This window comes from Varroa jacobsoni, unplaced genomic scaffold (assembly GCF_002532875.2).
Source record: "Varroa jacobsoni isolate VJ856 unplaced genomic scaffold, vjacob_1.0 scaffold_1429, whole genome shotgun sequence".
In the NCBI taxonomy this organism is placed as follows: domain Eukaryota; kingdom Metazoa; phylum Arthropoda; class Arachnida; order Mesostigmata; family Varroidae; genus Varroa; species Varroa jacobsoni.
This window is the reverse complement of record NW_019214331.1, coordinates 96,428-121,791: the sequence shown is the minus strand read 5'-3', so window position 1 is coordinate 121,791 and position 25,364 is coordinate 96,428. Positions and strand designations below refer to the sequence as shown.

The window sequence follows — 25,364 nt, the reverse complement described above, 5'->3', positions numbered from 1 at the left end:
GGCTTCTTTTCCACGGGCATCCGAACCCTATTCAAGGCTGAAAGATACGAAGAAACAATTAACCGAAAAATACTCTGAAGCTGTACGCTTATTTTTGTACGGTGGCCCATTAAGGCAGAGTACAAAACAAAACTTCAGTGCGAGAGGAACTTTTTTTTCTAAAGGTTCCGTACGAACCTAAATATATTTGGTAGTAGTAGCCGCTGGATCATATCATAAACATGTAGCAATAGACAGTTAGCATGAACACACTAACCAGGCTCAGCACGTAGTTTCATTTAGGTAACGAGTGACAATGAGATCAAGAAGATTGTCCTAGGGGAATTGTCGTTGAGCGTAATCGTACGTCCTTCAATTAACGTGCTGGCCGGCCTTTGCTTTACGAACGGCTTCTTCGGTGCAATGACTCGCTATAGATACGCTCAATTTTTAGTTGACTAATACACATATTTTACAGAAACGCGATACCGATCAGATTAATATTCCAGTTAGCGAGTCTTAGTACGTAGAGGTAGCATCGTCAACCCTAAAACTATACTATAGCAGTGAGTCAACGATAGACCGTGATCATAAACAGTTTTTGAAGGAATATAACAACAAAAGAGATGAGATCATCCATTTTCATAGAATTGCGGTAAGTCCCTGTAACTATGCGATGAGGTGCCGTACTATGAAGCATGAACTTCACTAATACTATCCAATAGTGAATGAATGGTACATCTTACATCCTTTAGATGTTCAGACATGTCGTGTTGATAATTTTTTTTTTGTAAATTAATTGAAATAACATCGTTTAATTGAGCCTTATATTTAACGGGTTGCACATACGAGACGTCTGAACATATCGGCAGGAAATTTGCTTTATCCTGCCAAAAATTATAACCGTTGTCATTAGCTAGCGCGAAATTTGGTGCGTCGTGTGTTCAAGGGAAATCATTTATATGCATCAGTGTTAATATAAATGTATCGTGTGAGCGCATAGAGGACTCGTGGCGCAACGTTGCACATGAGAGGCTTGCTTATAGCCTATATACCTGTTGTTTAAGCTACCGTAATGTCTGAAATGTTTAACACCTTCGTCGTAGTGGTGCTCATTATTCTGTACCATTCGTCTTCTAATCAATAGGTAAAATCTGTATAGAGTTATTATTATTATTGTTCTGGCTATTATTATTATTATTATTGCTTTCTCCGCACGGGATATTCTCATTGTTGACGCCAGGAAGAAGCCCGCTGAGACCTGCGAGGTTGCCAATTCCGGCTAGGCCAGAAAGTCCGAGCTGCTCCTGCACGCCGCCCACCGGTACGGCGCTTCTATCGATTGGCGCCGCTGCCCCTGGGGTGCCTCCTGCGCACTCCTGGAAGTGTTTTGTTTTCACGTGATGCTTTAGTTTATCGCTTCTCGAGCTCCTAAAACTGCACAGTTCGCACTGGAAGGGCTTATCGCCAGTGTGCGTCAAAATATGCCGATAAATGTTGCGACGGTGTTTGACGGTGTAGTTACATACGAGGCACCGGTTGTTGCCTTCCGCATCTGCTAAGATTAAGCGATCGTAACCATTACATGAGATATAGTTGGACAAGCCGGGGGCGCCCATCGCACCCACAGACAAGGTTCCGGAGGTGTTCATAGCACTGGTAAGATTCGTGCTTGTACTCGTAGAGGGGTTGAACGTTGCAACCGCTGCTGAGGCTAAATTGTTGTTAACGGTGTTGCTAGCTCTGCTCACTGGTACGATGAGATCTGCGCGGACGCATGCTGAAGTGAGATTCGCACACAAAATTCACGATATCATCACGGGGACAGCGTACACCGAGGGAGGAAGAACGGCCCACCCGATAACGATTAGTGACAACGATAACATCCGAAGAGATTATCGAAGTAACAGTGCAACAGGGTGACCACAGGTTCATGAAAACAAAGCGGATAATATCTTCGGTTAGTGCGCTTTCGTGCTTGAGAGTGCTGAGGTGGGAATGCAAAAAGCAGAAGGACCATGCCGCATACATAGGCATGCTAGAGCCATATAGTACAATCGGAGGTGTGTGGGGCAGGAGGGAAGGGTGGCGGTGTTATCGTTATAGCGGTGAGCGGTAGCAGCAAATAGTGACTGAGCTAAGAAATAAATCATGCCGTTGAGATTATAAATAGAAGGACAAAACCAGAATGTTTAATTCCGTTTGTGGGATCAAGTGCCTCGCAAATTTCGATATGTGCGGTAAAATGCAAGTGCATCGAAAACAATAGGCCCACACAGAATCAGACATTCATGAGACACTTCAGGACCAATTCTGGATGTAGTTTGGTTTTGACAATAAAAGGCCAACAAAAATCTGTTATACGATTATATCATAGACATTACTAAATACTTTGAACTAAAAAATGCGAATAGAGCAAGTTAAGATAAGGAAAAGATATTTAAGGTAAAAAAAACAAGCACACATGCAGTACATAGTAATACATTAAAACAATAACAGCAACAAACAAACACCAAAATCAACAAAATAGTTTTATTATCCATCAAATATATTAAAGCGTAGTTGGCAAAAGAACAAGTAGCCTGTAAACATAGGAGAAGCATATTAAACACTTTCAATGGGAGCGCCAAACACATAGAAACGGTAAATCACAGTAATAGTTATTCTATGTGTAGCAGACGACCTTCAGTAACTGCGGACATCAACATCTAAGCAGATCTTTGCAGCCTTTGCAGTATATCGGTGGGAATACGTTGTACAGGTGTACTGAAGCAGATGTTGGTCAGGCAAAGCAGGATTCATATTCGATTGTTGATTAGTTTATAGGCAATAGTACTAATTATGGGGTGACGATTCATGCGTACGGAGGCAGCGGGACGAAAAGTGGGAACAAATCAGGTGAACAGATAACTGAGTGATACAAAGTAAATCGACGATCGGCGTTAACAGGAACAAGGATGATCTGTGATTAGCGGACGTGTCTGAAACAAAGAAGATACCTGTCAGAAGCTGTTCGTTCACGGTCTAACCGTAAATGTATAATCGAATTCAAAACATTGCCAGACTACATGAACGATCCTGTAATCCGGAACAGGATTTGTCTCTGCTAAAATTTATCTACCTCTTATAAATAAAAACACGATATACGCGCTTTTTTTCGACATCAATTACATTATAAATACATTTATTCATTTCAGTTTCACGGGGTTGAGCTTCAGTGGGTAAATATCACTTTTAACTTTGTTGCTGACTAGTGAGCGGTCGGAAACGCCGTAAGAGATCAAAAGGAATCCCGTTTCTAATAAATCCCTTTTAACACAGACTTTTTCCTCTATATGTATTGGTATCATTCTCGTAGCCAGACATACAGCCATCGGCCGGTCTTATAGTATCGAAAACTGCTCCTGGAAGTTGTGTATTCCTGCCATCAATCATTTCGCAGTATAAAGACATCACTTTGTTTCTCACATCTGTCATCGTGTGCGTCCTCGTTCATTACAGCCAGAGCTTAGGTATCGCCTATGATCGTTATCAGACTGTCTCACGTTGCTACTTTTATTCGTATTCGCGCTGGATAACGGGCAATATATCAGTACCCTACACTGCTCTTGTCGAGGTAGCGACAGCGTGCGCGGCAGACTTCGTCCTATTGCTGATGCTATTGTGGGTTGGTCTCTTCGCTGGTGCCACGCATAGCGTTTCCGGCAAGCGCAGCCGCCGTTTCGAGAAGCGGCATATCCTTGTGGATTGCGAGGTGTCGCCGAAGGTTATCTCGCCGTGATGCGGCGTAAGGACAAAGCGGACAGTGGTACGGCCGATAACCGAGGCACGAGCGAATGTGACGCGCTAAATTCTTGCGCGTCGTCGGTCCGAGGCCGCAATTGTAGCACGTGAGACTCATTGAAACGTTTCCACCGCCAGGTGTGCTCGAGGCAGTCGACGACCCGGTTCCAACACCTGCCGCCGCAGAGGTGGTGCCGTCCACCGTAGAGGGACGGGTTCTATCGGGGGCATTTGCAGCGGATTTGTTTGTTGATGCTGACACAAAGGATGAGCGGACACTGGACTGACTATTGCTGTTGCTACCGCCCGTGCTCAAATCGGTAGCTCCTACTGAATCCAGATCGCGCTGTACGAGAGTGCCGCTATTCGAACTCGGAGTCGATGATAAGACTCCAGAATTGCCAAGAAAGGCGGCGGGCTCAAACTGCGGACTCGTTATGCCAAATGAGTTTGATGTTGCCAGATCAAACGGACCGGACTCACATCCAACGGTAGGCGCTGAAAATGGCAAAGTCACATCCGACAACAACGGAGTAATTGAGGTGAAGCCACTAGCGGCAGATCCTGCTGCTAGAAACTCTGACAAGGACGAAGGAAACGTTTTCGACAACGGATTTGCGGATGACGACGACGACGACGATGCTGATGATGACGTTGCAGTTGCAAGTGCAGCCAGTTCCGCTGAAAACTTTTGTGAAAGACTCCAAAGAGTAGACCGCTGCAGGTGCTGCCATAAGCCTAGTTTGAGCATCTCGAAATCACCGGTGATCGATGAAGTCCCGGTAAGTGTGCCAGGACATGCACTATCCCCTTCGGCTGCACCGCCAACGTCTACGCTTCTCGAATTAGCAGCTTTATGGTACTGCAATGTAGCATCGAAAGTGTCGGCGGCGTACCTGCAGGGGTATTCAGCTTGGCCTGTTGAGTCCATACCTGAAAGTGACAACGCGGCACAACATACAAAGAGAACACACACACGGATGCACATACGGCGAAAGGCAGAACGAGATTTGCAAACAAACTTAACGCAGGCGATTAACTTCGCTCAATTTCGGTTAATCCTACCTATTGGATGAAGGCTGCATGCGCACACGAAAAAATACGCTAACAGTCGAATCGTATTAGGGATGATCGGTTATGCAAGCATGGGACACTGATAATAGGAAAAGGTTGGGCTCTTCATGAAGGGCTGCTATTACGCAAGCAGGAGTTAGGTGGATGGCATAAGGCAAAGTATAACTAGGACAGCTGGTATCTCTCTTGGCCAGTTCAGCGTTGCCGCTCCATCGACTGCTTGTGCCTTATCATAGAAGAGCCTAAGCGTACGTTGCAGCAAAGCGTTGGAAACAGCACGACACAGTTACTGCAACGGAAAACATTCACAACACAGGAAAATGCATCATTTTCACCACAATTTCTTACTGGCAGACACGACGTAACAATGGTCAGACATCTTATCTAAACCAATATAGAGAAGTCGAACGTGCATCCAAGACTGGCACCCACGTAACGATAACAGTGCAAAGGATTCAGAACGGCATGTGGCAACTTGACACCCTTCAATGCCCCCATAACGAAAAACCTACCCCTCTAGCAGCTAGGGCATATGATGATAGAAAATTGCCGATCAATTATTTTTTCCGCAAAGAAAAATATTTATTATGGTATCTTTCTGTATATTCGTCTTTCGGCATTCTTTAGTATGATCCGTATCACCTTTTGGAGCAGCGATCGATCATGTATACTATCAACCACCAAATTGTTCATTGGTCACCTTTGAAACACCGTAATGCCAACATACAATTGAAATACTTTCATAACTATGTTATGAACGACGACCATATACAATCTGTTCTATGCGCATGTACACTCGCCGTAACTACTCTAAAACGGGCTAGCATTGGTTGCTCTTTGTATGTTTATCCTCCAATTTGTTTTGACATCCTGACGACAATTTTGAATTCTTTTTCTTGTCAATGACGGACAGACAAACAAAACCTAACATCCGTTCGTCGTCCTCTATCTAGTATGTAACCCAGCTGTTGAATTAATGATCTGTACAGGACCATCTCATTGTGCCATATTCTGGGTCCGTCGTGATTTTGTGTAGCTGCCATTACTTTCGTCGATACCGACTAACAGCAGAAAAGCGCCGTAAGAAAGGTAATGACAGACTCCAATAACTACAGTGGTATGAATCAATGATCAGTTAGCACTTTTATCTACTGTTTATTACACATAAACAGTGTTTCTCTTTTCACACATATAAATATTCTCTATCTAGAAGAATACATTATTCCAGTTAGAAGACAGCACTTCAAGTAGCGAAACTCCAGAAACAGAGCAATGCCGAACAGCTGCTTGAAGTACTGGAAAAGCCGGTTGATGCTATCGTTTTATCATCATCATCATCGTCATCATTTGTTACTGAAAAACAATAATTTTCTTTGTTTAGTACAAAAACAAGCAAGTTAAATGCTTTCGAAGTACTTAGTAGGCGTACTTGAAAACATTTTTACCAGTCGTAACTAGACGCATCAAACTATCGATTCTGTGTGAAGTCCGTTTCTTCATTCATTTTTTTTCCTCTTTTAGCACACATCTAATTTCGGATTCAATAATAACGATAACTTCGCGCTGCCTTCTCTCTCAGAGACCAAATTTGATTCAAGGGGTGTTCACACCATACTTTCATGAATGCCTAGCTATATATATATATATATATATATATATAGCACTGATTCAGTCAAAAATCATATTATCAATATGCTATCTTTACTATAACTGTGTATGATATGGAATTGATAAACTTTGTTACAGACGCGATAGTAATTGTGGGTCAAGGGGGGATGTACGATAATCTCTTAGTCTTCCTTCCCTGAAGCGAATCCTTATTTATTGTTAGGATTTAATTTCAGTAGTGACGTCGTGGGCATTGTGAAATGCATTGATAACCTTAACAATAAACAAGTATATATATACTTAATAATTAGAAATCACTCTCTTTTATTCAGCCTTCTAACAATGTGTATATATATATATATATATATATATATATATAGTGATTCGTTATAGTATTTAATTATCACTCGCTCGATTGATCACACAACCTCACTGTGAATATTTTCAGTTTGTTACTATCCTCACAAGACATCACACGCACACTTCAATTAAATTCAAGTCAATCCTCTATTTGTCGTAGGATAGGTACCAGTGTATGATGTTGTTCTTTACGAGAAAAGTATCGTGACGGTAGACGTGATACAGTAAAAGGTGATACAAAATGACGATCTCATTAGAGAGAGTTTATCTAAAGAAGATAGATGAGCACAAATCCAAAATAAAAGTTATATAATTCCGATCAATTAATTAGTTGCTGGTCTTTCTTTGGTCAATTCCTTGCTGTTTTTTGGTATAAGGGCAAGGTCGTTATGATGCTATGACATATAATGGGTGGTTCGAATTTATTGAAATTCTCTGTTTCAAGCTCTGCACCCCTGTTAGATTTATGCATCTAGGGTTTTTACTTATGTTCTTGTCGCACATGTACATGTGTATATCTCGACAGAAACAAACCGAGGGAGTAAATGTTCCGGCAATCATAGACGACCACACAAGCAGGCACGTTACTTCAATGACCACAGGACATGTCCATTAAATGACAGTGACCATATCTGATATCATGACGATTTATATAATGCATTTCAATTAGCGTGTATATATGCTCTAGTTCATCAGTAATAACAATACAATTATAGCAATAATGACTTTATATACTCTGTATGTATATATAATGGATGTTTTATCTTAACAGACAGGTAACAAGATGAATATATCCTCAGTATTTGAATGTGTATTTCTACTATATTCTATAATAATGATAACTATGGTTTTAACAACGAGGCCGAAGTCGGCGCTATTTTTTTCCAGCGAGCCGTCAGTACGATCACGTCTCCTTCCTCTAACAACAACAATACGGTGTTGATTGTTGTTTGCTATCACCAAAAATGAGCTTTGTTTTAACAATCCATAGTAATACTATGTGTATTATATTCATATATATATATATATATATATATATATATATGTAGAACATTTCTTATCGAAGCGGAGCGATATTACCTGTTCCCCTATGTATCTCTCGTGTGTATATGTATGTATGTATGCTTATGTATATGTGTGTTGACTATGCATTTGTGATCTTAAGATTTTGCCGGTATTATTAAGTTGTGGTGAATATATTAGGAATAGTGATGGTGATTATCTATCATTATCCTGTAACATGGTATCGCAGAATGTGAAGAGAGACAGCTGTTGTTATCTATTGTATATATATATATATATATGGCACCTATTGATTTTTATCTTCAGATAATAATGATTTTCCATACGTATTAGTAGTGATAACTGACTGACTGACTGACTGACATGGGTTCACCTTTCGTCGTAACGGTAATGGCCTAGTTTTATACATATACATATATTTGATACATTTTTTATTTCATATAGTTTATAATATATATAATGTGTGTTCGTTACTAAAAAAGTGGAAATACCGCGGACCATGACGTACAGCCGTATTCTTTAGGACAACTGTCGTTAAGTCCCAACGCCCCTCAGATGTTTAGCCGCCTACTATGTAAAAATAATATACAAAAAAAAAACCAAAACGTTAATGACCGTCAACCTAAACGAAATACTGTTAATATCTCATATCATTATAACCACAGAAATAGGAATGCCTCAAATACTGTAATAGGCCTTGCATGTAACAAGACTAATTGGTAACGATAATACATTGTCTCATTTAACCAAATAATATATGCAGAAACTAAAAACACAAATCAAACACCACAACTAACTACGATTGACTTGTGGGTCAATAATTAGACCTCAGTTTAGTTTAAGAAAGCCCATTTCGCATTGCACACTAACGATGGTATACACACCCAGACCCACACCTAATTAATAGCAAAGCACCTCGCAAATATCCACGATGAGCTATTGGCCACACACTTTTCTAACTTGAAGTTTCTCGACATTTCCCTTAGCCACACACGCATTCGCACTTCCATCCTCTTCAGCCTCTTCCAATCTGTTCAATCGATAAAAATATCGTTGCCGCGGTTTCTGCCGAAGCGAATAGCTCTTGATTGTCCGCATAAGTTCATCAGCTAGATATACTGGTGCAAAACAAATCTACAGTGTTTCGGCACAAGAAAACGTCTATCTGATACCATTGTATCTTGTTTGAGGAATACGTTTGGTGGAAATGACAGAGATTGTAATAGTAAAATTGTTATAATAGTGACCATAGTCCATCAAGAATTAGGATCTTCTAGCATACGCTGTACGTGCCCTACGGGGGCAAGTCGTTATCGCTCGTGCTCAGAACGTTTATACGAATCATACTGAAGCGACCCTCAGAGCTTTTGATCATTGGAAATCTCCTCAGATTCCTTTATTTCTATATCACGAAACGCTTGTCTCAACTACATATATGGCACGCATGATGCGGCAACGAGTCTCCATCAAACGTTGCGTTAACTACATACGCCAGAATCTGCCGTTTATCCTTCTTCGCATAGAAAATGTGTTGTTCTTTAGCATCGTAATGCTCCCACTTCATTATGGTCAATGACAGTAAGTTCGATCGAATTTTCTGATGCTCTACCATGGTCCTGTCGATTGAGGACACCCGTTATACACACACTTCCATACACTGCGTCGAAAATCGATTTGTAACAGATGGATACGCCGAAAGAAAATGCCGAAACATGAATTAGTGCTTCTAACTTTTACCATACCTTTCTCGTTATTCAAGTATTTGTGTTTACTTGAAGTCAATTAATGGCAGTCCTTGTACACGGGGTGCGCCCGACCTCCATCTGCGACTCTATTCCTGTTGTGATATTTCGAATCTTTTTCTTCTTGTGGATAGTTTCCATTTACAAGTGACTATCATTATACTGTTATTATTTTTATCGAAATTGAGCAAATCGACTTAGCGGGACATGAGCTAGGGAGAAATATAAGATTGCCCGTGCTTAGTCATCATATTACTTATAGTAATGATAATAATTAACAACTACATACCCATTTGTTTCACGTATTATTCTTGTTTTATGTGCCTATCTCATATAGTAATTGAAAAAGAAATTGGGGAGGCAAACTGGACACCGAAAGCTTTTCTTGTTTGTTAACGGCTACGCTGCAGCAATATCTTGTGCTGGTTGTGCCTTTTTTAGGCCTCTTGCTACTAAAATATCCTACTTTAAACAGGCCTAAAAACACAAAGAACCAGTAGCAAACAACGCGTCGGGGTACGTAACGCTTATCGACTTGTGGATCCGACGTGTTATGGCAACCTGTCAAATGTCCACGGGTTACCAAATGGCAACCCCGTTGGCCAGATCCGTATCTTTTTTCATTCGCTCTCCGATTGCTCTTCCTGATTTGCCTCTCTTTGAGAAGGTCAAATTATGCTAGTTCTTCAACATCACTGCACTGATTACACGATGTTACTCCACCTTATCATTGTCCTTGCACCTGTTCCCAGCATCATCACTTTAAGGAAAAATGTGTCCATTGTTATCAGACGTTGCAGATGAGTCACGACGATTGATATTTAAATGCGGAGATATGTTGTTAAAATGTCGTCCACCTTCGGCGTCAATCGTTGTCGCGGAATCCTCGTGTGTAGGCGCATTCATATCTAGCAACTCCTCATCGAATGAGTCAACCCCCGGAGTGCGCAAACTGGTGAGCGTCGAAAGATAGCGCTGTTTGCGCAAGCGAGCGACCTCGATGTAGTCGATATAGAGGTCGAGATGTTTGTTTTTAACGTGGTTCGACACGTGCTCACGGCGGGTTGTGCGGAACGGGCAGTACGGACATGGATACGGCTTTAGACCAGTATGCTTGACCATGTGACGCTCGAGGTCCCGCTTCAGGGGAAACACCTGCAAGCAGCCCCACAGACATTACAACGCTGATATTAGATTCGGGATTTAACAAATCGAAAGGCAGAGAACATAACGGTGTTATCTGAAGAGCTAAACCTATTGGCGAGATATCGCAATTTTAATTCACGCTGTCATCTGAGCCGAGAATGGATTGGACCAAGAAGACATTGCGTATTAGATTTCTTTGAAGATGTCGCTTACGGCACCTTGTCACAGAGTGGGCATAGGCGATTACTTGGATGCCGGCCAGGTACCCCCGTCGATGAAGAAGGGGATATCCCCCTGGGCCGACCAGGTCTTGATAGAGCCCTTTCAAATGAAGTTAATGTGACCCCTGGTGACGTATGTCCAGTTGATACGACGTCAAATAGCAAAGACTCCGAAGTCACTGCAAAATGCAAAGCGCCAGTTAATATCTGCACAGAGGAAAGCTATTCGATGTATCAGAAGCGTTCAACTCTATGTTTTTCATAAACACACACATCGGAGTATTCACGGCGATGTCATGAAAACAGGAGTATCAAAGAGTTCTGTCTGTGGCATATAACAGCGATACATTTATTGAGAAAGTGTTTCACCACGAATGGACCAGATAGAATTCGTAATTAAGATAACAGTTCCACTTAAATTGAAGATTCGGCAAGCTTGCTTAAATATTCCTTTGACCATGCTAGTCTTAGGAGACTGCTCCGCTTCAAGTGTTACCGAGTCCAGCTGAAAAGAAAAGAACGGAATTAGTACTAGCTCTAGTTAATGTTACGGTCGCCGTATGCACGCTTTCTTTTCGCTCCCATATACATTAGTTAAACTAGTACTATGTATACAATATTATATTATAGTATAAAAAATATATATTATAAAAAAATTACCGATATTAGTCTATGTATCTATAAAATATCTCACACTGTTGATATCAATCGAACGTGGCACTTCCACCGTTTATTTCGGCTTCGCTTGCGTAATATGCCACTGCCATGATAAAATCGTCTCATGATCACATATCATTATGGTTGAGTTTTTCTTCTAAAACGTTCAGTACGATAGAAAGCACAACATTTTCTGCTATTACAGTCTTCTATATATACATAAGTAGTAGAACAGTACTTGATACACCGTAAAACGGAGACTGGCGTTGTTATTAAATGTTATTAATCTATTATTATTAATATTGAGCTAAATTAAATAGATTTTCTAGAAAATTTTCTTAGACGTATTTTCCTAGAGTTCGGCTAATAATATATATAAAAGAAGAGCAGTGCAGAAGTAGGGCAATCTATAGAAAGCACACTTCCATGGGGGGTTGATTTATTTCGTTAACATCTCAGAAATGATTAGAACTATCTGATCATCCGTTGCCTAGAATAACGTGCTCCGTAATAGAGTCAGCTCGTTATAACCACTATGTTGATGAAAACGAATTTCTATACGGGAGCGATCTGATGGCTCTAGTGTATGTGTCATCTTCATTTCCCGATTTTTAAATTATATTGTCGTCGAAAAATTACCTTAGTTATGAGTATTTACTATCCTAACGAAGCGTTACAATTTACCTAAATTAATGGTAAATTTGGACTCCTATTTAGAACTGTTTTGTAGCAGACGAAATTCTTCAAAAGCTTGAGTTGGTCTAATAATCTGTTGAATCACAGGGCGCAGAAAGCTTTAGAACGAAATGTTTCCACGCTGAAAGCAACAAGGGCTGCTGAAAGGTCACTTACGCTCTTGTTTCATCACTGGTAAATTGTATTGAAAAGCAGCTTTAACATTAAAGTTTTGACGAAGGCGACTTTAACGAACAGAGCTTCACATATATTGAAATGACAAATCGGGCCTGACTGGTATTTTTCCTCAGCCTATTTTTAACAGTTATGTTATTGACGTTACTATCGCTCGTAACCGTCTCGTAACAAGAATGATTTATGTGTTTACTTTAATGTGAGAAAATAGAAAAAAAACCTTAAAAAATTCGGTACCAAAAGTAATTTTTTCGTGGATTAATCGAAGCGGAAATTCACACATGCACTGCTCATTCAAGCTACAGCTGAACGAAAATGACTATTCAAAAAAAATATATTCCATTCTGCCATATAGTCTGCTGTCGTCAGCCTCTCATATTCAGTGGGAACAGCAATTATGTAAAAAGAGAGAAAAATCTACATGCAGGCAGTCCTTTTTACGTATTCTCAATTTCGAAACTTTGGGCTTGTTAACGTCGACAAACATAAATAAATATACTACTCCACGCTTAATAGACAAACGTTCCTGTGTTTATTTGGTAAGCTTTGGAATAGGCGGTCGTCAGGTTCGAATTCGGGCGTGGACGCAGCTCGCTTCGTGTGATAGGAACCGACCGTTTGCAGCAATGCTTAACGGTTTAAATACTGGGCACACAACATGAAATATTTTCAGCGTTTGATAAATGCACAGCGGAATAGGCGATATGTCTGTGAACTGATTGAAATCGACGATCCATATCAAATGATGGAGACAGGAACTAGCACTTCTAAGCGGAAAAAGCGGAAAAGTTCAGGCTCAAACCCGAGCCAAAATTTGGCTAGACATTTAATAAATGTAAAGAACAAATGTTTTTCATCCTGCCTGAATTTTTGTAGTGTACTAGCATGTGTAAGCATGGACAACAACACGAATACCTGCTTGTATATATAGAGAGAGGCTAATGTCTGTCTTGCGTTACTTTATTCGAATCCTTTCGCTACTTATCTGCTTTTGTAAATTTGATTAACAAACAAAAAAAAAAAAAAAATACAATAGACAATAAATGGTTATGATTTGTTGTAGGACGGTCACTTGTCGTCATACATCACCAAGCTTCAACTATCTATCTTCTCAATTAATTGTTCTACGATCTCGATTTCCGATATCCTTCATCTGTCGTACTCCCTGTATGTACATGAGTAAGACGCTATTAATGAACATACGTTATGCTAACACTGTATCTTATTACCTAAATTATTTTGTACAGTTCTGTCATTTATTTTTGCCCAGAGGGCACAGAGCGCTGAAAGCGTGACAAAAAACGCCGAACTATAATCGTGACCCCCGTCACGTCACTGTCGAGTCATTGATGTCACGTGTTACAGTCCAGTTAAGCTAACCGCGAGCGTCGATATCAACGTCATTTTGCCTCGTTTGTTATACAAAGAACTAGTCTTTTTCGGCTTTAAACATTTGAGCCGTATGTTGGTTATGGACGTTTGCCAAGCCGGTCTCATCGGCAACGTTGGTGACCGGATTGCACTTCTGAGCTTCTTCTTTTAGCGAACTTGCGCGTGAATTTAAGGCAATCACGTGATCGTGTACTATCTGGATGACGCTGTCATCTTGCAGCCGGTGAACCGTACGGCCTATTGTCGACGGATTGACAACGTCGCTACCTGCTGCATTAGACTCAAGGCTTGCATTCGATATGGCCGAACTAGAAGCATCAAGCGGTGCAATTGTAACATCGGACGGGCAATACTGCCTGTGCACACTTCGGATGAGTCTGAAATAGTTCCGAAAAGCTCTTGTTGTGATCAATGGGAATAACTTAAATCATGAGATAGTTTAAAGAACAAGTGGTACAAAATCTCTCGCACTCTATTACCGCTCTCACCCACTCACTCGACATAGTCATTGTTCCCGATGTCCTGCTGTTGCTGTTGAGCCATCAGAAGTAGTCCGAATGTTTCTGGATGTCGACATCGGATATGATTGTTAAGCGTATCTCGTCTCGACGTACGGAACGAACAATCAGTACACGCATATGGCTTCTCCCCTGTATGAACCATTTTATGACGTTCAATTGTACGTCGGTCAGACGTTGTGTACGTGCACGTCAGACAGCTAAACATCTGTAAATGGAAAAAGCAAAAATCAATACTGCTATAATCTAATACATACTACCCTATCCGAAACTTGGTACTTGTGCTTATTGATTTGACATCTTGGCCTTTGTGCTAACCTTGCGTCCACTGGCCATTGTCCAAGCGCGGTAAAGTTCCGTCTCGCTAGTTAACGTCGAAACCAACACATCAATACTGGGCGTCGGCTGATGCGCGGTAGTTTCAAGCAAACCCATCCGAACTTCAAGTTGGTGTTGCTGTTGTACCTCTTGCTTTTGTTGGGCTTGTTGCGGTGAACGCACTCGAATTATCCTAGTGGAATCGCGCAAAGGCATCGTCATTATGGGATGAGTAGAACCGGCCAGCGTCGAAGACCGAACGGATCCCCCACCGTTGCCGGCGAAATCTGGAACGAAGTTCCGTTAGAAGACTACTCTGTTGACGATCTATGCACGATTTGAAAGCAAGGATGGAAATTCAAGGAAATATGCCACCACCAAATCGTTTCGGAAGAGCTATCCGATCGATCGAAGGAGTAAAACAGCCCATATTATAGTACAGGTAGGACCGCGTTTAAGGACTGTTGTTGTTGTTGTTGTTGTTGTTAGTGTTGTCCTGCAGCGAACTAGGAGCGTAACGCAAAACGTGTTTGATCTGATCTGCTTGCACTGTACGTGATTAAGACTTTCGCTTCTATGGATATCGTCCGTTGATCGCTCTAATGACCCGCCTGAATAGCTCTGCCGATCTGTGCAACTGGTATTATAATTGAAACTAGAATGATAAGGCACAAGTTGGTGAAACAAAGGCAAGATGTAGGAAATAAACGTAAATGAATATAGCTGAAACAGGAAGCATGTTCGTGCAGCGGGCCTTTCGGAAACGATACTCACAGAGAACTGGACTTGGAAAATAATCCGTTTGAGGGGTTCTCACTGAATAAGGTACAAAGTAAATTACATCACTGCTGGATTCGAAGCAAAAGTGGAATACTGTGAACGGGGAGAGGGGTAGGGTGTTGTTGGAATCTCCCGACTAAAAAGTCGATCTTGTCAGTCTGGGATATTGTAAAAAACATACGTGAAAATACAACGTTTCCCTTAACGCTGCTGACTACTAATGGCTGCCTCTCGTCAACCCAAATCGTTTTTAGGAAAAAAGAAAAAACTAATTTCCTTTGATGCACGCTCCGAGCTGCTTTGTACTGAAAACATACAGAAATGGGTTAGTCGAAAAAACCTACCGGTTAAATCAGGTTGAACGAATTTTTACCAACCCCACGGACTTGACAGTCTGATAGTTGCATACGAAAAGATACAAATGCAAAAATATCGAGAACTATTTTGTTATTAGTGTAAGTAGATATTATAGGAATGCCTAAGTTTGGTTGGCCATTCGACGAACGCCGTAGAAGGTACCCCAATCGATTAGAATATACTCGTGATTAGTTCTATATTGATATATTGATACGACGTAATTTCGGTAAAAATAAGAACACGAGCTCAAAATAGCGACATATTTATTTTTCCATATTTTCGCTTCGTCATATATATATATGCATATATATATATATATATATATATATATATATATACATATATATGAGTTGTTCGCATCTTGTTTTTTGCAGTTGCTCATTGGTCTTGATGGTATCAACTAATATTACTTCATCTTTGTTTTTTTTATCATATGATTACGATATAGCATTTCTATCGTTGGTCATCATGTCGCCCTCGGCATTACGTTTATAATAATAACTAGAAATATACATAAACACGATGGAGGCCTTCTTTTAGAACCACCTTTCCTTAACTGACGATAATAATAAAGTTCATACAGATCTATATATATATATATATATATATATTGAGTATATATCGGAGAGTCTGCGGCTGCCCCATTGGCAGCCAAACACATCACCAGCTAGAACAACAGATCTTCCGCGGCGTCTAGTCCGGAAGATACGGAATCTACCCGTTTTAGTTTTACACCTCATCGTTCTTTATTTAATATATTGTATATTGAAATCATAATAAGCTTCTAGCAAACAGAAAAAGGTAAGTTTTAAATCGATATCACTGTTCACTGGCTTTGCATTACATACAGCTGGAAGTGCGCAAACACAATGACGTATAGACACTCTGTCCCCTTTTTGTTTGCTAATACCCTTTACTCATTCCTTTTTGGGGTCTGCTCCTGTTCATTTGTTCTCGCATCACATCGCCTTAAGTTGCACTTTTGTGGGATCAATTGTATATTATTATTATTCGAGTATCTGCCTATTTTGACTACATTTCCTAGCTTATTTAAATGTCTTTTTCCTCGCTCTTCAAATGACCTTTACCGGCACGGAGACCAGCAGTGAACGCGGAGATTGCTGGCAACCTCAATTCTGTTGTAGACAATTCAATGAGAATTAGTACAAACGATAATAGTACATTATTCTTAACCCGATTGGGGTTATGTAGGCGCGATGAGGTCCTTGCCGTTAAAGTAACCTCACAAGCCGCGAAAAATGTTCTGCCACAGCAGAAGTTTGCGAATCGGATCAGTCAATCTGTGCTGATTATCTTGCCGACCTCTACCGTGGCTCGGCCAGTATTTGGGTCCTTCCTTTTTTTTCTTCGTTTTTTTTTTTGCCTATTTGCTTCATCAAGAACATTTAAACAATGATAACTGTTCGATCCCTGCTCTTGGCATAAGCTAAGCAAACATAGAAAATTACGCTTAATCGAAGTGTGTTTTATATCATTTCACTTAACGAGAACAAAAAAAGCGGCGCTACGCTACGCTGATTTGCAACGCAATGGAAAGGAAAATTCTGAGAAATTAGAGAATAAATGCCATGTATCATACAAACCCCCTCAAATCACACAATCATCCGTTATTCGAATCAAACACGACAACAAAACGAATTTGCGGTATGATATTTAAGCTGGGCAGATAGATCTATGCTACCCGCCTTAGACCCATTTCATTGTGCACTATAGAAGACGTAATGCCTTTCGTTGGCTAGTTTAAGAAGAGGTGGGTATCCATAGTCTTTTGTAGAGCTGATTTCGTCTTCGTATACGTGTTGTATTAGTAGTCTGATGGTCAAACAAACCGAAAAATGTGGCTAGGTAGACTTTTATTTCAGTGCGAATTATTGCTTCACCTTGTAAACGGCAGTTTTCATTAAAAGGAAAAAAAAAACATATATATGTATATATAGAACCGCGAGCATTCGAACCGGTTGCGGTCGGTAGCTAAATAATCAATTGAGAATGATGGGTCGTACGCACCTTGAATCGTAAAGAAAATCGTCAATGTCTATATGATGCTTGAGTTAATTTGTGAACACAGCAACGCTTGCATTAGATTTGATCATATGAGAGAGAGAGAGTCTCTCGTTGGCTGATGACTCGTTACTGGGTTAGGCCGTCGCCGTCGCCGTCGCCGTCGTCGTCGTCATCGTCGTCGTCGTCGTCGCCGTCGTCGTCGTCGTCGTCGTCGTCGTCGTCGTCGACTTTTCAGACAACGAGTCCGTTCTGCTTCCTGTACAATCGCTCGACGTCACGAATGAAAACAAACCTCACCATCCAACATGCGCCACTTCGTTAAGCAAAGTAATAGCAATTTTTTCGCACACTTGAAGCCATATATTCGCTAAACAATCGACTCATATTTGTGAACTAACAGATATTATAGCCAGAAGCCTATTGTCGTCAGCAATTTGACGCTATAGCGGGCTTGCGTCACCATCGTTTGTACCGACTGCTTCAATACCGTTATATATTCTAGCACTGTATACAGCTCCTGTTAAAGTCTATTGAGTATTGCTGAGCGTTGAGAAAACTATTGCATATATGGGTATTTACATGATCTACTAATGAATGTAGCATCGCTATAGCGTACGATGCGTAACCTTAATGAATTTAATTGAATGTACCTCTCAAACCAATCTACTGTCCTGGTAAATCCATAAGCGTTTGTCATCGAAGAATCTCGAGCTTGTTCTTACCGATCAAACCTTTCAACAATAAAGGTGTCCTACTATAAACGAAGGCCGATCTCCCGCTCATAACTATTGATCTTTATTGCAGCCGAAAAAGCCAGTTTGTGACTTACCCTTTTTCATATATAGGAGCATATTTATTTTTTAGGGCACCGCTCTCAGCATCAGTGTCATCATTTAACGTTCACTTGAAGAGCACAATAATTACCATCTGGTATTTGATAGTTGGTTGTTAACAACACATACATTATATTTGGTGATGACATGGGATGCCACCTTGAGCCCCCCTGTTAGCAGGCTTAGCGATGGCACTTTGGTGGTATGAGAATAACTAATTGCCCCCCTCCCTTTGATACGTTCGGTTAACAACTTATACAGCAATATACCATAGAAGGCCAAACATTAATACGTACGAAAACCACATGTATTTTTACCAGTTCTTCCAAGCCGATCGGCACTTTTATCAATTGTGTCTATGTATTTATATATTTATATATAAGTTTTACAGGTATACACTTCTCTATTCTTTATCGTTGTCGTTGCCTTGCTCTTGTTCTCTTCTTCTTCCACTTGAGATTCATCTCACTCATTCATATATATCAAAGCCAACATTTCTATGAGAATTCTTCGTAGGTCATAGCCGAAGAGTTCTCGAAGAGAATCGTCGCCTCACACCTCGCAGGGCTGAAATTCTTAGCTTCATTTTGGTTATTAACTAGCTATCATGATTCGTCTGAGTTGTTGTAGTCCGTCCGGAGGTTTACCTTTGGAAGACGACAAATTCGAGGTTGACACTCATCGGAGGCGGACGGCCGATTTCTTAGATACCATTGATTATCAGTTCGGATAACTTTTTATCCGTAGAGCGACATTACTTATGGAAAACATTAGGTCTTTCCCTCTTCGGCCTGCTCATTAGGGCCGTCCTTGCCCATGAACCCAATAAATGCCCAGCACAGGACACGTTGCCTTTCACTGGCTACTGCCAGTACTAAACGACTCGTTTAACACATGCCAAACTCTGATCGCAAGGAAAATGCAAATAGGTAAAATATGTTACGGGCGTTACAACTTAGGTTTATCGAAAAGATATCTAAACCCTCGTCGACGTCAGTCGGTACAATTCCAGATTCTACTGTCTTTTTCCCAACCAGCTACTGCTGTAGCCGTAACACAACCGTTACTCTGAATACGCGGGCTAGAAAAAGGCGCGTCTATGGGAATTTTCACTGTTGAATATGAGCCTCGGCTTATGTGCAGTACTAGATCGGCATCTCGACAACTCCTTGATAACGTCTATTATTTAGAATCGAGAACTTATTTGGTGTTATTATTATTGCTAAAGAGTTGTGCGGTGGCTGCAGGCAGAATGATGTCCGGCGTTACGGACGCACTGTGCGAGATATGAGGCGCAACAAAGCCATGTTTTGCTAACATATGCTGGCGAAGATTGTCACTACGTGTTGTCATTACCCCGCATACCGAGCATTCGTAGTTTTTAACACCGGAATGAGTTCGCCTGAAATCGCACACAACGAGATTAGAATAGGTTCACGACCGATTTCTAAACTAAAAGCCATCGACCAGTTCGAGTGTTACCGACAGGATGTTATCAAATATCGTGTCGCTTACTAGATCGCTCACCAGCGCCCGTTTTACTAGAGCGCCTTTCCTCTCTCAGTCGTGAGGGGCCGCCGCTGCTGCTGCTGAATGTTGTTGGTGTTGGTGTTGGTGTTGTTGTTGGTGTTGGTGTTGGTGTTGGTGCTGGTGATAGTGTTGGTGCTGATGTTGTTGTTGTTGTTGTTGTTGGTTACCTCAGTGCTGCCCGACCACTGCCACTGGGGGGTTGAGCTTGGCTATTAAGCGCGCGTCCGCTACTTGCATGCCCATACAGAGCTGCCTCTCTCGCAAGCATTATCAAGACACACACAGCGAGTCTTTATCATACAGCGAGTAGCAAATGTATGTCTTTAAGGGCAAACTCTATTTGTCAAACCGATGACACAGTGTTATCATTCTACCTACCACGACGTCTATTGAAAATAAAACGAAAGGGACAACAAAACGAAGACAGCACTGTCTGTCCTTTACGACGACAGAACAATGATACAACGACATGGCAATCATACGTTCACCGTTGCTACTTACTTATGACGGTACATATTGGCACGATGGGTCGTCTCATAATTGCAGAACTCGCACTTAACTGGCGTCGTCGTTTGGTTGTAGCTTTTCCCACTTCCATTGCCGTTGCCTCCACCAGCTCCCCCGGCACCCCCGCCACTGAGGCCGAAGTTCGGTAAACTCACTCGTATGGAGTTTGCGGCCTGCTGTCCCGACTGATGATGATGTCCATTCGGTGAAGTAGGTAACCCGAAGCTGGAGCAATCCATTATGCTTAACACTGCAACGGGGACCGACGTCAAAACTACAACTCGCACTACCGTTCTAAGTACATAGAAACGTACCCATAGTCGACAATAACTCAAATCAATTTAATTGATCTTGTAGAAGACGGCTCTAGATGACCTTTGCTGTGCCGCGTGCATGAGACTAGAATAATACTGTTTATAATGAACACACTATAGAAAACTAGATAATAGGAGCAAGTGCAAGATATCTAAACGGTTCCTGTTAGAAGAGGCGGCATGCGAACATCTAGCGAAATAAAGGAGGTCATGGTAGCGGTGCCAAAGGTGTTTAGAAGGAAGGACAGGAAACGAAAAAATTCACAGAAAATTAGGGAAAAAAACAAACGAAATAATATGTAACGTATACTTTGTTTAACAAATGCTTACTGTACAATAGTATTTAACAGCATTTGACAAGCCAAAAATAAAGACTTGACCATTTTTGTGTGCCCAGAAGCAACCTAAATCTTTATTAATGTACACTATCTTGATAACGATGACAAAGTCATAACAAAAAAAAATCAACAAAAGATTAGATGACAATGGCATCGGATGAAATAAAACAATAACGAAAAAATAAACAAAATATCAAACTCGGCAACTTTATTATAGTATGTGTTATTATAGTAACACATAACAAATGACATTGATATTACATGGAAACGCTCTTCGTATTGTCACAATCACGTCACAAGCATTACCTTATCATAGTTATTGCTTTTCGTTCCGTGAAAAAAAATAATAATAATAATAATTGTTTCTTATCTGTTTTTGTGCTCCTGCTATTTGGGCGCTGATGTTGATGTTGTGTTGATAGTCGACACGAAGGGAACTCGATCAGATGGACCTTCAGTATCTCTGTTCGTTGTGCCAGCGGCTATGAACAAAATATCGTCGACTGATGAGCGAAACTTGAAAGATAACAATACCCCGAACGCGAAAACCCGAATCAGGGCGTAGTCGCCCAACACATTCTACTAGTCCGCAGAAAAAAAACCTTGGCAAAAAAGAAACTACTCAAATGGAAAAGTACGATCAAGAGGTCATAATGTAAAGAAAAATGCTCAGCTTGCTGGACCATTCTGTTTCTTCGCTCGGCCACTCATTGCATGCCGGATGCCCTTTATTCAGTTTGCTTATCGTTAACGATATATACGACCGTTCGCTGCTCACGGTAGAGTCAAAATGGGGCAAACATTTTGGTAACACTTTGATTAAGCTTTGCTAGGGCCAGAGAACAGAACTTCTTTTTCTCTCCCTGAACAGCTTGTTAAACTGACCGAGCCACTATTGTTCTTATATTAAATACGCACTATAATTCTTTCTACTATAATTACTAAAATAAAGAAAAGAATCTTTTCAAACTGTCATGCGCTTTTTCTTGCATGAACAGTTAAAGATTCTGCTTTCTTGATTAACTCGGTATGACAAAACAGCGGCCATCTTGTGCATAAAAAATAGTGTGCACGAAACGTTTCATCATAAAAACCATTTTATAGCGAGGCGCGACGCCTCTTACGGTGGACGTTCTTGTATTCGAGCGGCTCGAGATTGCAGCAAGCTCAGAAAACATCAGTAGCACCAATATCGCCCCGTCCATTTTCAACTTAAGTTAACTTCAGTGACAATGTTTAATGGCTTACACTGGCAGATACTCGTGCGCGTACTTATTTATGGATGCGTTCTAGCAACTTGCTTGAGAAAACGTTGTATTGAATAGCTTAGTTAGCACTTTACAGAATCGTGTACATTCTACTACAAATTGATAATTACTAGGTAAGAGGACGCTAGCAAGAGATATACAGTTTGTGCCGAAAACGGCATCTCGTTTCTTTAGTTCAATTTGGAAAGTCATCGACTAGGTCATTCAGTTACAACTACCACCGAAAGAAAGAAAAACACAGCTGAAAAATCTGGCTGGCCCTCTTTCGATGATTATGCTCGACCTAAAAGAGGTCCTAGTTCACGCAGCACACTAATCATTCGCCCCTTGATCCTGAGATATTTGGTCAACTTGGCCTGATGGATGCTCGCTACTTTGGTGTTGATAAAGTATATTTCGATGCGGAGTAGTATAACCACATTCGGCGCATCGATACGGCCTATCGCGCAGATGTGTCTGTTGATGGCCTTTAAGCTGGTGCCCAGTAACTACGCCAATTGCGCCAGGCACAATTGACGAACAATAGTCAATCGCCGTAACGTTGGTTCCCCGACAGCTTGCCTCTCCGACAAGGACACCGGCGATTGCCGTCTTGACCGTTGGAACGGCGGTACCTAAGATGGCAGAGGCCGCCGCTCCGCGTCCTACTAAACTGTTTGCGTTCACAGCAGCTAACGGGCCCGTTGTCGACAGGTTAATTGCTCCACCGTATCCAGTGGCCGTCGGATACTCTGCACCAATAGAACGGCCGACGCCAACTCCTCCCGCTATCCAGTTAGCATTTACTGCAACAGCTAGATCGTTGCTCGAAGGTGTGGACGAGGGCGAGTTTATGTCCGGATTATGCGGAGAACGCAAATGCGCTCGCAGGTGACCCGGCGGTGCTCCACCAACGATGCCCTGACCGCTGAACTTCCCGACTGATTTGACTATCGACGGAGACGACGCAGCAATTCTCGGCAGTATCGCGGCTGCGCTCGATGATGAAGCCGCCGCCGGCGGTGTCGAGGTCCGCCACTCAAGAATTCCCTTAATTGTGCCAGGAATTGAGTTAGTCACTGCAGAGCCCGCAACACCTATAACGTTTCCTATTCCTCCGGCAGCTGTGGCAACTGGTGAAATATAACCGGTTCCTCCACCTGCACAGTACGATCCAAAGCTCCACCCTCCTATCGCAGCTGTTGTTCCGAGCGACAGAGATGGAATGACGTTACTCGAAATCGTACCCGTTGCCGCAACTGTTGTAGTGGGAAACTGTTGGGGCGGTTGTGGACCGATGGTTGCTGAACCTCCTAGTGACCTGCTGGGATGGCCTGGTGCTGGGGATGAAGTTCTGCTTCCGTTGCTATTGCTCCCACCACTGCTGCTGTTACCGCAGCTCACATTGCTGTCACTACTAGCACCTCCAGCTGCTGCTAAAATCCCTGCAGTGGCATGGGATGCAGCTAGGGCAAAGATCGCTGTGGCAGCAGTAGCCGCCGATGGACCGCCGCTGGTACCACCGCTGGACGTCGGCATCGTCGGTGTCGTTGTGCCTATGAGAAACAAATGTTAGATGTATGTGCCACCTGTGCTTCTTTCCTCGTGTCGAACAGCGTATCTGCAGCGCAAACTACACGGTAGGCGATTCGTCGCTACTAAAGGTAGGTCGTGAGGCCTAACCTGGCTGATTGGCAGTGGCAAGGACAACAGCAGCACTAGCAAAAGATGAAAGGAGTTAGCAGAAGACAATAGACTCTCAAGCTAAGTTTGCGTTGATTCGCTAGCAGACGACTGTCTACGAGGCAGAAGCACAGTTTGATTTCTATTTCCTAAATTCTTTGGAAAAGCTGTTGTCTCCCGAAGCAGCGTTGGAAGGGTTAGACGGATTGACAAGGCAAGGCGGCAATTAGATTACCCATAGGCGGAAAAACGTTTTTGAAGTTTGGTAGGCAATAGAACACAGGAGCAGGGATACCGTAACGTAACACAGACGAAAGTTTCAACTTCCTCTTAGAACTTCAATGACACGTCTAAAACGCTACTGTATTTTCGCAGTTTCAATCCGACACGAACAAATAAGAACTAAACAGTGAAAACATCGAGCCGCTCTAATAATAAGCTAGGTGACAAGCATATTTTATTCCATTGTTGTTATCAATCCCATTGTTATTTTTATCAGCATCCTGACTGTCTATTCGTGATATACTATGATCGTCACCATACACATCCCGGTTTGAAATGACCTTACTATTACTGGCACATACAATACATTTATGTATATAATTCACGATTGATTGGCACGTACCTACATTCATACCACATTCACTGTAGCTGATAAATGCTAATTAAGATAGCGCACCATTTATCGAATACGACTAGTAGAGTATAATAGTTATTTAACTAATTTATTTCAAAAAACCTGGCTGTCTTCACACGGTTCAGTGGGTAGGTCGGCGGGAACGACCTGCATCTGGAGCTGGGGACGGGGGACGGGGGGCGCAAGAGTAGCTCCCGACTAGATTTCGGTAAAACATTCTGGTACCGTGAGCCGTCATGCACTGACCAGAGTTGCAGTCTAAGTCCTATCGTCTCTATAGTAAAAATTACCACTGAACTATTGATAATGATCATCATTATCGATAGGCAGCGATAGAAAATGGTGATCATCGGTAAATATTTGGCGTCACATCATAACCTGTAGGACTCTCTCTCGTTATCCTTGTCCGTCTACAGCGTATA

The 25,364-nt window shown here is 41.7% G+C and overlaps 2 protein-coding genes across 2 annotated transcripts; both read right to left on the bottom strand.

The window, feature by feature from the left end:
• Positions 1–5,393: 5,393 nt before the first annotated feature.
• On the bottom strand, positions 5,394–17,875 carry LOC111270018 (uncharacterized). The gene is made up of 6 exons (XM_086972336.1): positions 17,857–17,875; positions 14,692–14,884; positions 14,352–14,581; positions 10,934–14,232; positions 8,336–10,724; positions 5,394–6,189 (listed from the first exon to the last, which is right to left on the bottom strand). The coding sequence occupies exons 2-4, from the start codon at positions 14,806–14,808 to the stop codon at positions 13,893–13,895; spliced, it is 687 nt and encodes a 228-aa protein (XP_086828462.1). The 5' UTR covers positions 14,809–14,884; positions 17,857–17,875; the 3' UTR covers positions 5,394–6,189; positions 8,336–10,724; positions 10,934–13,892.
• LOC111270014 (uncharacterized) lies at positions 16,075–25,358 on the bottom strand. The gene is made up of 2 exons (XM_022850000.2): positions 20,718–25,358; positions 16,075–20,088 (listed from the first exon to the last, which is right to left on the bottom strand). The coding sequence occupies exon 1, from the start codon at positions 24,159–24,161 to the stop codon at positions 22,956–22,958; it is 1,206 nt and encodes a 401-aa protein (XP_022705735.1). The 5' UTR covers positions 24,162–25,358; the 3' UTR covers positions 16,075–20,088; positions 20,718–22,955.
• Positions 25,359–25,364: the final 6 nt, after the last annotated feature.